The sequence below is a fragment of the Brachycentrus maculatus genome, unplaced genomic scaffold (genome assembly GCF_059751285.1).
Source record: "Brachycentrus maculatus isolate JH-2025_06_01 unplaced genomic scaffold, ASM5975128v1 h1tg000207l, whole genome shotgun sequence".
NCBI classification, from domain to species: domain Eukaryota; kingdom Metazoa; phylum Arthropoda; class Insecta; order Trichoptera; family Brachycentridae; genus Brachycentrus; species Brachycentrus maculatus.
In genome coordinates, this window is record NW_028280958.1 from 627,897 (window position 1) to 641,048 (window position 13,152).

A 13,152-nucleotide genomic window follows, 5' to 3' on the forward strand; every position below is an offset into this window, starting at 1 on the left:
ATTGATATATTATTTTGGGAAATAAAAATACATTGGTTTTTGATCCACTCACATTTTTATTAACAACCAACTAGTTTCGGCAACAACCTGTTGCCCTCTTCAGGGTTCAATTTATGACATGTCATAAAATTCATCATTTAATTTATGTTATAAATTAAACCCTGAAGAGGGCAACAGGTTGTTGCCGAAACTAGTTGGTTGTTAGCAAAAATGTGAGTGGATCGAAAAACAAAGTCTTTTTATTTCAGAAAATAATTTGCTACATTCAATAGTGACAATCTCTCTATTGATCCAGAACAAAATCTGTGTAATGACTTGGATCAACCATTTATCATAATTCTGTTTTTTTGCACATAGAACAAGTCATAACGATAAAAAGGAATGCTGTGTTGTACCCATCCCTTCTCATTTACAAAGATGCTTCTTTGAATGGCTACAATACGGTAGATAGGTCTTCATCTAATGACTAATAAGGCAAATACTAATTAAAAGCTCTCATGTTTCGCCTGTTTATTAAAGCATTCTATTTCACATAATCAATATTCAGAGTTCCGCCTTGTAAGAACATGAAAAATACTTTTTTTGTTCACTAAATGGGTATTTAAATAATTCAATATTATTTTTCCCAATGCCTTTTAGTTGCAAAAGAACTAAATATAAAATACACCACTATAATACTTGTATTTATTTATTTAATATGCCTTTTAGTAAAATCACATTTCAAAAAATATATATTAAAAACTATTAACATAAATATATGTTTATTTACCTAGTACCTGTCCAAAAAAAAGGGACCAGCTCTCTTTCTTGGATAAGGAATTACAATGTTATAGTTTAAACAAAACTGAAGTTATATAATTTCAAATTGTACAAACAAACATATTGAAACATGTATATTTATTTTCTAACAGTATTTTATTTTATTAAAATAATATATCTTCTTAATTCCTGCAGGGAGGCTATTGAAATCCAAGTTGCTCTTTATAAATGGTACCGAAAGTCATCTTGAACAATGAGGTTTAATGTTGTAATAAAACTAACAAAGTTGGCTTTTGATGGCTCTCTTTATGAGAGCAATGTCACAAGAAAACCATTTGAATCATATATGTATGATTCCGTACATGACATCCGTACGAAGAGCAAATAATAATATTTTCTTAGTAGATGATGTCTAACAATCTGCAGTTAAACAGATGGGTTTCAATCTATATGCATTAACTTTATGAAGATCAATGTCATCATTGGCAAATATAATTAGAAAAAGGAGCAGAGGAAGACCGAGAAAAACTTGGCACGATCAGGTATGCCAAATACTTGAAAGCGGAGTGGAAACAATCGGCGGGTGTGTATGAGGAGATGCATGAACGTGGAAGAGGCTAGGAATGTTTGCAAACACAGAGTGGTGTGGTATTCTATTCTCTCTGCCAACCCCTGCGGGGAAGCAGCATGATGGTTAGTTAGTTAGTTAGTTTTTTTAAATATCATTGTGGCATTTTTCATACATCCTGTTGACAATGATAAATATTTTCTATTAGGCAAATGATTGTGCAATATGCGCTTTGACTGAACTTACAAAATTCAAGAAAGTATTTCATCATATCTCAAAGTGAAAATAATTTTAATAATAATTTAATTATTTTCACCAACTTTGTTTAAAACGAAAATGATCAGTGTTCAAATATATTTATTAATATATTCAATTTAGGATACTTCAGCCTAATTGTACCAGCACTGTAATTAACTTCATCAAGGTATGCCACCTCTCATGCCCTAGCCTTTATTGCTAATCCCTTTTTCCCCTTCTCTAGTACCCAGTATACCTCTTCCATTTCTCTTGCTATATAGCAGCAATGTCTGAGCTGCTTTATCTCATCTTCTATATACCGTCAAATATATACCACTTCTAGATTCAAGAATTTAGAGCGCAGGACTGATTACCCAGTTTTCAAATTATCAATCCAAAGCGATGCCCTGTGAACCACTTACAGACAGGGGTCAGAAGTGAAGAACCCAGCTCTTTTAACCTTTCCCTTACAGAGCTAAAAACTTCCGCATTCAACGGTGGTGATATCTATTTTGTACACCATATGAAAATGTAAATATTGCTTTGCTAAATGTTGCTTTTACTGACCATAGTTGAAGTTGATATGTATAATTTTTTTTCATATGAGATCTGAAAATGAGACAAAAAATACATCACAAGTAGGTGCCATAGTGGCACAACTATCCCAAAGGTTGACTTGCGCACTACTAAAAGGACATCGGCGGAAACAGTATGAAGCCGCGTGCACGCAAAACACTTGTGTGTTGGCGATTGTATCCTTGATTTTTTTACAATTCACTTATTTAAGTCGCTGCAATTGAATAACATTATATTATGAGACTTTTATGTTACACAAAATTACATTACAGAGGAATACAAAAACTCTGAGCCCGTATCTATTATATCTCATATTGATATTCTCATTTTTAAAGTTGAACTGTAGTAAATACATATCACCGGGATGAAAAGGTCAAGTGCGCTTGTGATTCTATTGAAAGGGCTGTTGTCTAACTTATATCATCAATATTACTGACTTCATGATGCAAGTCCAAATATCATCTAACATCCAGCCCTTAGAAAAATGTTTGTCGAATAAAAATAGATTAGATCTTGACAGAGAAATTTTCCCATTAATCCCATTTCATTTCCATAATTTGTAGACATGAGGTAGTAGTTTTTCCATCAATTGTAGAAACCGTTCAAAGTTTTCACTATTTTTCATCTCCATTTGCAACCTTCGCAACTCCCTCAATTGCAAGTTCTCTTCTTTCGCCCTTTCCAACATCAAGCGCTTTTTTTCAATTATAGCACACAACTCCGCAACTCTGCTTATTGGCTGATTTCCCCTCTTCTTGACACGACGACGGCGTGCGGCGCGAGTTGCCCGGGGGGACGATCGATGGGGACGGGAATGGTGGTCATAGGACTGGGAGGATGAATGAGGAGATGATGTGGGGGAAGACTGCTGCGATGGCTGAGGTGATAGACCTGGAGAGGTCTGGTCTTCTTGCACATGGGGTTGTGAAATCTCCTGACTCGGATCGAGCGCAGATGACAGCGATTGAGCATTTCTATTTTCAATAAATACAAGCTCAAAATCCTGAAAAAAATATACAAATTTGTATTAATTTTTCAACTAAGGTAACAGACCGCTTAGCTTCCGGAAAGTTCCAAAGTCAGTAGTTGCTTTTATCTGAGACATAATTATCTAACTTGTTTTATGTATTAAAATCGACTCTTCTTTTATTTTTTAATATTAACACACTTCAGACAGGAAAGGTATTTCTACCCGTTCGGTCGATTGATGCTTAAGGATGGGAAGGGTATTTTTACCTTCCGTGCCGGCCTTATTTCAAAGGCAAACAAGAACGAACTATCCAATGTTTTCATATGAATATTATTCACCAATCACTTTGTAAAGGTCTTAAATATATGTACATAATTATCAAATCCGTCACCAGCGGTCTGCAGGCGTAAAAAATACCCATAATAGTATTAACAGATGTAATGAAATCTCCAAGGATTTTTTAAAAACAAGTAATGTGAATGTAGAAACCTGGTCGACTTCAGGGTTAGCATCGGGAGCATCTTCAACAGAGGCGGCTGCAGGAGCAAACATGGCAACAATCCTTTCCTCTATCGGATTCAAATGCAAATTTGTCATGGCATATCTTCCAGAAGAACGCCCGGATAATATTGCTGCGGCCTTTATCTTTGCTTTACTCTTGGCATCTGCCCAAACCTAGAAACGCAATGAGACATTCTGCGTAAATGTTGTTCCTTTAAACACATTAATGGCTACTGAAAGTTGTCATTTGTTAAGTATGGTGATTTATCGCTCACTCCTTTCAAGAATGTCATAAATCAAAAATCGTCAATTTTCAGTTGTCCATGTTTTCGGAATGCCCAAAAAATGTACTATATTCCAGAAAAAGCGGCATATTTTTAACTTAATATTTACCCGCTACAGGGCAGAAAGTGTTGTTTTAGCATTTTGAAGAAAAGGTATTATTTAATCTTTTTTTTTTAAATAAACTAAATATTTTTCAAATGGAGAAAAAACCTTCAGGTTTTACCTAAAAAGGTCTGTCGCACAGTAAAAAGTTCAATAAGTGGCTTGATATTTATTTTTAATACATTATACTATATTTTTAAACTTTAAAAACGTTCTCCTGAAAAATCAAGTTTTTTAAATTATAATGTTCTTGAAAGGAGTGAGCGATATTTTGTTATATATTGTATTAGTGTTTACATAAATACATATTTTCTTATTTATTTTATATATTCGTGGTATATTTTTTTTTGCATTGCTGCTTCTATCTCAAAAGGCTTATTTTAACCTTCCATTTACTGTGCCAAAAAATCCGCGTGTTCTGGTGCTGTGTAGTCAATACTCATGTAAAAATGAATGATTTAAAATTCGTAAAAAATAACGCAAATAGATAATTAATCAATCAAATGTATTTAGCTTAAAACATTTGGACTCTCACTTTGGTAAAAAAAATTAGCCGAAGACAATTGAGTAGTCCATTTGCAAACCACATTATGTTGAAAATGATTTTTTTAGCCAATGGCACCAATTGGTAGAAAATTAAAAATATATACATCCTTGTTTAACATAATCTGCTAAAACTCGTTAAGTTAGGAATTAAATGGAATAGAAAAATCAACACTCTTGCAAAACTCGCTATGCCTATCAACACTTCACTTTCAAAAATCTCTCAAAAAAGCTAAAATCGCTAGAAGATTTAATCTTCTACTGATTGCCGCCATTAGCTAAAAAACATTTTTTTTAACATAACGGGGTTTGCAAGTGGACTACGCAATTGATATTTCCCTTCGATGTACGGTTAGTCATTATTAAAGGCATCTACTCAAAAGTTTAAACAATTTCGAACAAATTCTGCATCAATATTTCTTAGTTCGTTTCACTAACTAGGGGCTAATTATTAATTATACCTTTGGGAGTTTACTTATTTTTACTTTGCATTATGATGAAATTATTAAGTTGCTATTATAATCTCATCATAATGCAAAGTAACCATTAGTACCTTCTTCCATTTCTCCAACGTTTTAGTACCGCCACTAGTATCCTGATTAAGAATTTCTACCAGATTTTCCCAACTTTTAAGAGTTGAAGCTCGGGTATGAGAAACATCGGAAGGATTACTCAGATCACCATTTGTCTCCATAAATTTGATCATGGTCTCCAATTGAGACAAGCTAATCCTGTTTGACATCCTTAAACAACAAAATTTGTATTAATACATAAACCAAAACAATAGCATTTTGAAAGTAGGAAAAATTGTCTGTATATTTAATTATCTTCTTACGTTGATAACTAAGAATGAGAAAGCGCTGTGAACAACTAAATTATTGTTGTTTTTAAATGCTGATAGCGTTTATGTTATCAATGAGTACATTTAAAACATTAAAGCCGATTTAAAACGCCCGAAGACATCGGTTACCGCCAAACTTCATACGTCAAACTTGTTGTCAATTTTCTACCATAGATGGTACCAAAGACTATGTACTTATGTTCATAGACAACATAGATCTTTACTTACCCAGAAAAAATATCGAAATTAGTAAGGAGGCTAAAATAATGTTTTCGATATTTCTGCATTCACCTCTTCTCAGTACTTTCCACACATTTTTTTGCACATATCGATGCATTTTATGTATCGTTTGTGAAAGACAACAGAGAAGAAAAAGATATCACTGTCTAACAGATGATATCACATTACATTCATAATTAAAATTAGACAGCGACAGGGCTCAGGCATTGGGATTCTATTATATATTTTTCTACCATCTTCCAAATGTTTTGTTTATTGATCTTGTATTATTATGTTATACGGATGGATATTTTAATTCGTAAATTTACCAAAATGTACAATATTGTATTTTTCGGACCATAAATACCTCGGACCTTGACTTTAAATAACGATTTTTATTAAATTATATTTTGGCATAGACTTTTAAACTTTTCACAGCCTATTCCTACGTGTAAATGGTTTACTTCTTAAGTTGAAGATTTCTAATTCTTTTCACGAGTGAAAATTCTTATCAACTTTGCTTCATTTAGGAAACCTAGGGTTAAGATTGACGTAAACATTATGAGTGCTATTATATTTAAATATTTTAATTGTTACCTACTCCGAATTATCACATGAAATATATGATTTTCGTTTTTAGGGTCTTATGCAGGATTATCCACAAATAAAAATGAAGGATGTCTACCCATAATAAACATATTCGTATAATATGTATGTATACGTAACTACATATCTGTACATCTCGTTGTGATAAGAAAACTAAAATATATCCATTTTTAGGTCTTAAATAAATTCATTAAAATAGAGTGAGTTACAATAACATACACACATCCCTACGTTTTATCAACACTTTATTTTTAAAATTATTATTATTTACCTTAACTAAATATATAAAAGTGAGAACATTAAATTACCACTAGGATTTTTAAATTAAATAATTAGTCTTAATAAATATTGCAATTCGGAATACTTTCAATTTCATACAATATTAACTTATCGAGAACTTAAACGGATTGTTATGAGTGAGGTGTGGATTATTCGTAAAAAAAATGGGAAAGAATATTTATATTATATTTAACATTCTGAGAAATATGTATAACAAATTTTTCATGACATTCGGATAAAAATTAAATAACTTTCCTATATTATACATTGCCTTGTATTACATTATCATTGAATGTTAATCCTTTAGTTGTGGTTTTTATATGATTTTTTTATACATTTATACATCATTTTAGTGACATAGTCGTCAGTCATGTGTAGAATAATGAATGTTAAACAGTGTGTATATCATTCAAACCAGGCAATAATCGGTCGTAAGTCCTGTAGATGCCGAGACTTCCATATTCCTTCTTCATATTGATCTCTTCATCTTGATGAATTATATTGTTGGTGATTCCATGACGCTGAAGTTGATTCCATAATGTCGCAAGTTTACATAATTTATCCGTGGGTTAGTATGCAACTGAAGTGCAGGTGGAGTGTTTCGTCCTGATTGGGCAGTGAAAGCTGTTGCATGAATTAATTCTAGTCTATCGTCGAAACCATTTTTCTGTAGAACGCTGTGAACAGGGGAATGCATTCTGTTGCTTTGGGAGTGGGGTAATGCGTATCGCAGTTTATCCCAGAACCATGGGTCACCCCATTTGATGTAGGTGTTCACTGATAGATATCCCTGAAGCTCTGCATCCAAATTATCAATAGGCCCAATGTCTCCGTACAAAATTATAATAACTCTTGATCTTCCTTCTTTGAAGGCGCGGCGATGCGCCGCTCTAAACTCCAACCTTCCCCATACTGTCTCTAAGAAGTTAGGCGACAGTACAATCAGAGTCCGCCTTGAATCATCAACAGATCTCGCTATTTGCGCCGGGATCCACTCATCAGCAACCCAGTCTCGAAAGTGGAGGCAAATCTTGAAAGGGTTTCTTCCGCCCTCGAGTTCTGTTATTACTTCATTAACAACAAAATCTTCATCCTTATGAGAAAAAGAAATGAATGCATCGTAGAGTTTGTTACTGTCGAGATCTTTTTGAGGGACGCACCACATGCGTAAATTATGGGCAAACAGCCAAACTTTGATTATTTCTCGATATTTATAATACAAGGCAGCCATAATACCTATGATAAGTCCGGTAAGTGCCAAAACAACACTGAATATTAACACTGTTGGAATGGTTCTACAGAGGTCACTCAGGGAAATGTTACGAACTTTTTGACCATTCGAACAAAGCACTTCAGGCAAATCCATTATCTGAAAATATTAAAATAACACATATATTTATTTCAGGAACATAATGAAACAACACACCCATGTTACATTTCATATCATCTTGGTTCCAAGAAAGAAAGAATGTTTTATAGGTCATACTTTTTTAAATATTAGTACATAGGTAAAAGTAATAGAAAACGAATTGTTATTTACCATTATTATGAAAGAGATAATTGGAAGAACGAGAAAAAATATAATAGTATACTTTTTACCTTTTTAAAATCACGCTGCAGAAATGAAATAAATGGAAGGTTCTGGCAATCACAAACAATTGAATTTCCAGAAATCCACATTTGTTTCAGAGTTGTAGAATTACTCAATTTGTCACTTACGGAAATATTGATGTGTTTGAGTTGATTATTTCTTAGATCCAAAATCTACAAGATAAAGGGGTAAACTTATAAGAGATATAAAATGGGATCATATAATATTTCTGGTAATGTATTTATTTATTTTATTTTTTATCATACACATTGCAAAAATGTGCCCTGAGTTTTCCGTGCCGAAGGCACATTTTACAGTACTTATTTATAAAATGATATGAAAAGAAAATGGTTTATAACATGCAATCAAAACGACACATAATATTTACATTATTACCTCAATTTGGTTCGGAATATCTTTTGCGGAGAGAGATGAAATGCTGTTGTAACCAACATAAAGTCTTGTTATTTGGTTGTACACTCGTTCATTAGCAGACAGCTGTGACAGACTAACGACCATACTATTTTCAAAGTGCAATTCGGTGAAGTGTAGACTCAGATTATGAACATCTGGTATTAATAGGAAATCCACTATGCTTGATGTCGAACAGTTGACAATCAAGGACACATCAAATGGCCTCAAATAGCAATGACAGAATTCAGGACACTGGGCTGGATTTTCAAGTGGGCACAGCGTGTCCTGAGGCATGACGTCCTTAATTAGTCTTCCTTTCATATTTGGAGGAGAGGAACAACTCGCATTTCCTGGATCTACAGCCGCCATGCTCTTTATAGGATGTTTTTCTTTAAGGTAAAACACAAAATTGTACATTAAACAATCACAGTGCAAAGGATTGTTGTCAATTAAAACCTTTGCTTGGCGCATGAGAGAGGACGGGTCGTGAAATGTGCGAGTATTCAGTGATTGAAAAACTTGGCGTATATCAGTTTTAGGAGTGACATTCAAGTAAATTTGTGATATTTTGTTATTTCTTAGATCCAGGGTAAGACCATTGTTGTCAGTATTTATGTCTTCAAACTGTAAAAAGAAACTTTATTTATTTACTATTTATATTAAAATGTATAAACTGATTACTTAAACAAGCCGATCACAGGTTTCAAGTCCTGTAAATGCCAAGGCATCTTAAAATAGATATGAAATCTGAAATATAGATATGAAATCTTGGCGATTATTTTAAACACATTTTTCATGAATATTGCATAGGAGAAAGAAAACTAAAATTCGTAAAATAATATTAAGAAATTGTTTTACTAACTTACATATAGTTTGACAATTTTGTTGAAGCTTAGATCCAAATATTTGAGACTTGTAATAGTTAATCTCCAATCAGAAAATATTTGGGTGACAGTGTTGTGACTGAGATTCAATGATTGGATTTTTCCTAAAGCTTGAAATGGCGAAGTAATATAAAACGTTTCGTGTACTGACGACTTCACAAAAACGTCTTCTGTGAATGATAAACTATTGAATGATAAATCCACTTTTTCTAGGCGTTGTGTTGAGATAAACGCATCATTGGAGACTTCTTTTAGACGGTTTTCCCGAACGCTTAATTGTTCCAAAGAAATTAGGCTATCAAATATTTTCCTATAAAAAAGAAAAATTGATGTGTAAATATTTGAAAAATAACATATTCATACAACTAATTTTATTTTTATAATATATTTCATAAATAAAATAGGTGTAATAACAGCTGAGGATAAAGATTTTATCAAAGATGCAATTAAAAACACCTTCAACAACTAATATCATAACATGTTTTGAATATTGAAAGCATTAACTTTGTGGATCATATTGATATATTATTTCGAGAAATAAAAATACTTTGTGTTCTGATCCACTCACATTTTTATATTCGTCGGGTCCTTAGTTAAAACTTCGAAATTATCGTCTTGAAGAAATTCTTTGATTTTACTGTCGTATTCCGATTTATTCATAATGACTATGTGAGTGGATCAGAACACAAAGTATTTTTACTTCTCGAAATAAAATATCATAACACCTGGATTATCAACAATAACTTACTAACTAACGATTACCCCATTTTATGCATAGGTAGGCAGAGAAATAGATTGCCATATCACTCTTTACAAACATGCTTCTCCTCTTCCACATTCTTGCCTCTTCTTATATATACCTGCCGATTTTCACTCATTCGTTGCACATGTCCAAGCCAATTAAATACACCCTTGCGTTGCACTCTTTCCTTGTTTCACCTTTCAAACATCTATCATACATCATTTTGCCGCACATTCGACTTTCATCTCATTTTGAGTGCTTTCGGTCTGCTTTCATCCTTCTTTTCTTTCACTTTTTTTGTATTAGGGTTGGTACCAGGACTTCTTTGTGCACTGTCTGTTTAGCTTCCCCTTTTAGGCTTTTAATTGCTACAACGGATTTCAGTGCGCCATTTACGTTATTTTTGTTCTAAGGATTCATTATTCTTTCTAAATCTAAATCAATCTGTCCATCCCTTGAAACTGTACTTCATGCATATCTTTACTATAAAGGGTGATTATATATTTTTAAATATGTATAATTAAAAATCATAAGAAAATTATTATTTAATAAAATATTAAAGTAAAGGATTATAAAAATTTGTTGACTTACTCGGATATTTTTTCCAATAAATTTTTATCAAGATTAAGTATTTTCAAATGCTTGAGAGACCGAAAGGCGCCATCTGGTATCGTTGTAATTAAATTATCACTGAAATTGAGATCAGCGAGTTCGATTTGGTCTCTTAACAGATCAGTCGGTATCTCTGTAATAGCATTTTCTTTTAATGATATACTTTTAATGCCGGTTGAGCCCCACACGAGAGATTCTGGCAGAGTATCGATTTTACATCTGTATAACTTGACTTCTAAAAGATTCGTTTTATTACGAAGGAATCCTCTAGGCAGCGTTCTCAAGCTTTGCTTATTTTGATACAAGCTAAGATATTCCAGTCTCGGATTTTTGGAAAACAGATCTTCAGGCACAGAGCTCAAGTTGTTAGAATACAGATTCAAAAGTCTTAGATTTGGAAGTTTGTTGAATACATCTGATGGCAGAGTTTGTATTTGATTGGTGCTTAGGTCTAACTCCTCCAAGGATTCTAAACCATCAAATACCTCACTGGTTATGTTTGTAAGACTATTTTGCCAAAGATTTAACTGTTTTAAAACAGTAAGATGCTTAAAAAGACCTCGTGGAAGTTCAGATAGGTTATTATGACCCAATTCTAAAAGTTTCAGTTTTGATATGAATTTGAAGAGGCCTGGATGCAAATGTATCTTATTGGACCTTAGATATAGCCATGTTAAGTTTTTCATATCAACAAACAGATCATCTGGTAAATCAGTCAACCCATTTCCAGATAGCACCAGTCTAGTTATTCCTTCTAGACCTTTGAAATGATGTCTTTTTAAGGTGTTTGACAGGTTATGTCCATAAGATTGGAACATAAGGACTCGTAGTTTAGAAATTCCTAGTCTTGAGACGATTTCAGCCAGTGGTGATGTTGAAAGTGGGCAGTCGTTGAAGCTAAAGGATTCAGCCCTTTTTTCTAAATTCGGAATGATTAGAGATGGAAGGATGGAATAATCCTCTGACTTGACATTTTGCTGACACTGCAATTGAACATAGCTGCCTGTGTACTTCCCAACGAACTTTGATGGCCCTGGAAATATATTTTCATTATTATTTACAGATATATCGAATAACAATATAATTTCATTTATATTTAAAATTGTTTGTGAGGGGGTTAATTTAAAACTAAGTTTACTTAAATATGTTCCGAAAATATTACCATAAATATCGTTTTTTTATTTATTGAACTGACCTGACTTAGGGCACACTATTTCGTTGTTCCTGATACCAGAATTGAGGCAGGTACAGTTGGACCTCTCTGGACACCGGAAGCCGCCATTATATTCAGATGATGCCGGAATTGGATATACAAGAGCCATATTCAACACAGCCATCAACAGGACAGGGGCCATCTTGGTAGCATTATGTGATTTCTTCATTTTGGACACTTTTATAACAATAAGTGCTCTGGTAGTTAGTGTTTGTTAGATAAAGAAATGACACCCATTTTAACTGTAAAGTATTAAAAATTAAATTAACATTGTTTCATATCAGAAGTTGGTTTGTAAGAAAAGTAAAAGTTAATATTGTGAAATTCAATTGTCCCAGCAATTTTTTTATATCTCAAATATAGATGCATAAGAATCATGAGAATGGAAATCTGGACATTTATAGGGCATACAACCTGTCATTGGCTAGTTTAAGTGATCATTACATACAATGCCACCATTCTTTTAAGGATTGACGACCACACTATTCAAATTTAGGAAGCTATATTCATGCTTCCATTGAACAAAACATTGAATTTATTTTTAAATTATGACGTTTTTTTTCAAATAAATAATTATAGTAGGTTTAAACATAAATCTTTTTATATTGTCTTTATTTATTGTTTTTATATATTGTCTTTTTATATTGTTTTTATTCGTATCTAAAAAATACCCGGTAGATTTGCAGAAATTTATAATTAAAAGAAAAAAATCCTTCGTCAATGAAGACCATAATCTGGACTACATTAAAATGTCATGACACCTTTGTTAATAAGTATGACATATCCCAAAGTATTGAAACGAATGGCAATCCTATTCCTCGAAACGTTTGTAACATATCTCTTTTCCATACAAAACATAACAAAGAATCTAAATAAAAACCCACCGAATATTGTTATTGGAGTTGCGAATGCTTCAAAATTATTATTACGTATATTTTATTTAATAGAAAACGAAGATATGTATTTTTATTGGCATATTATTCTTTTTATTATTTCGCTGTGATCCGATATTCTTTTTAAGGTTGGAAATTTTCTCATAGTCACAATAGATATTATTTTTATACCAAAATCAATAAATGTTACTTTTATAGGGGTAAGTTTACTCACATAATATATAAGCTTTATTCATATAATTCCTATTATAAGTTTCGTGCCTTTTAAGGTATAATCTAAAAAGTCGTTTATTTAACGTTAACTCAATAAACTTACA

At 32.6% G+C, this 13,152-nt stretch overlaps 2 protein-coding genes across 2 annotated transcripts; both read right to left on the reverse strand.

The window, feature by feature from the left end:
• Nucleotides 1-210: 210 nt before the first annotated feature.
• On the reverse strand, nt 211-5,515 carry LOC148307127 (uncharacterized). Its single transcript, XM_088263908.1, has 4 exons — nt 5,377-5,515; nt 5,095-5,284; nt 3,600-3,785; nt 211-3,143 (listed from the first exon to the last, which is right to left on the reverse strand). The coding sequence occupies exons 2-4, from the start codon at nt 5,281-5,283 to the stop codon at nt 2,685-2,687; spliced, it is 834 nt and encodes a 277-aa protein (XP_088120034.1). The 5' UTR covers nt 5,284; nt 5,377-5,515; the 3' UTR covers nt 211-2,684.
• A 1,017-nt stretch (nt 5,516-6,532) lies between these two features.
• Nucleotides 6,533-12,184, reverse strand: LOC148307128 (protein toll-like). The gene is made up of 6 exons (XM_088263902.1): nt 11,925-12,184; nt 10,709-11,762; nt 9,358-9,685; nt 8,474-9,115; nt 8,206-8,250; nt 6,533-7,855 (listed from the first exon to the last, which is right to left on the reverse strand). Exons 1-6 carry the CDS (start codon nt 12,109-12,111, stop codon nt 6,983-6,985), a joined length of 3,129 nt encoding a protein of 1,042 aa, XP_088120028.1. The 5' UTR covers nt 12,112-12,184; the 3' UTR covers nt 6,533-6,982.
• Between the last annotated feature and the right edge of the window lie 968 nt (nt 12,185-13,152).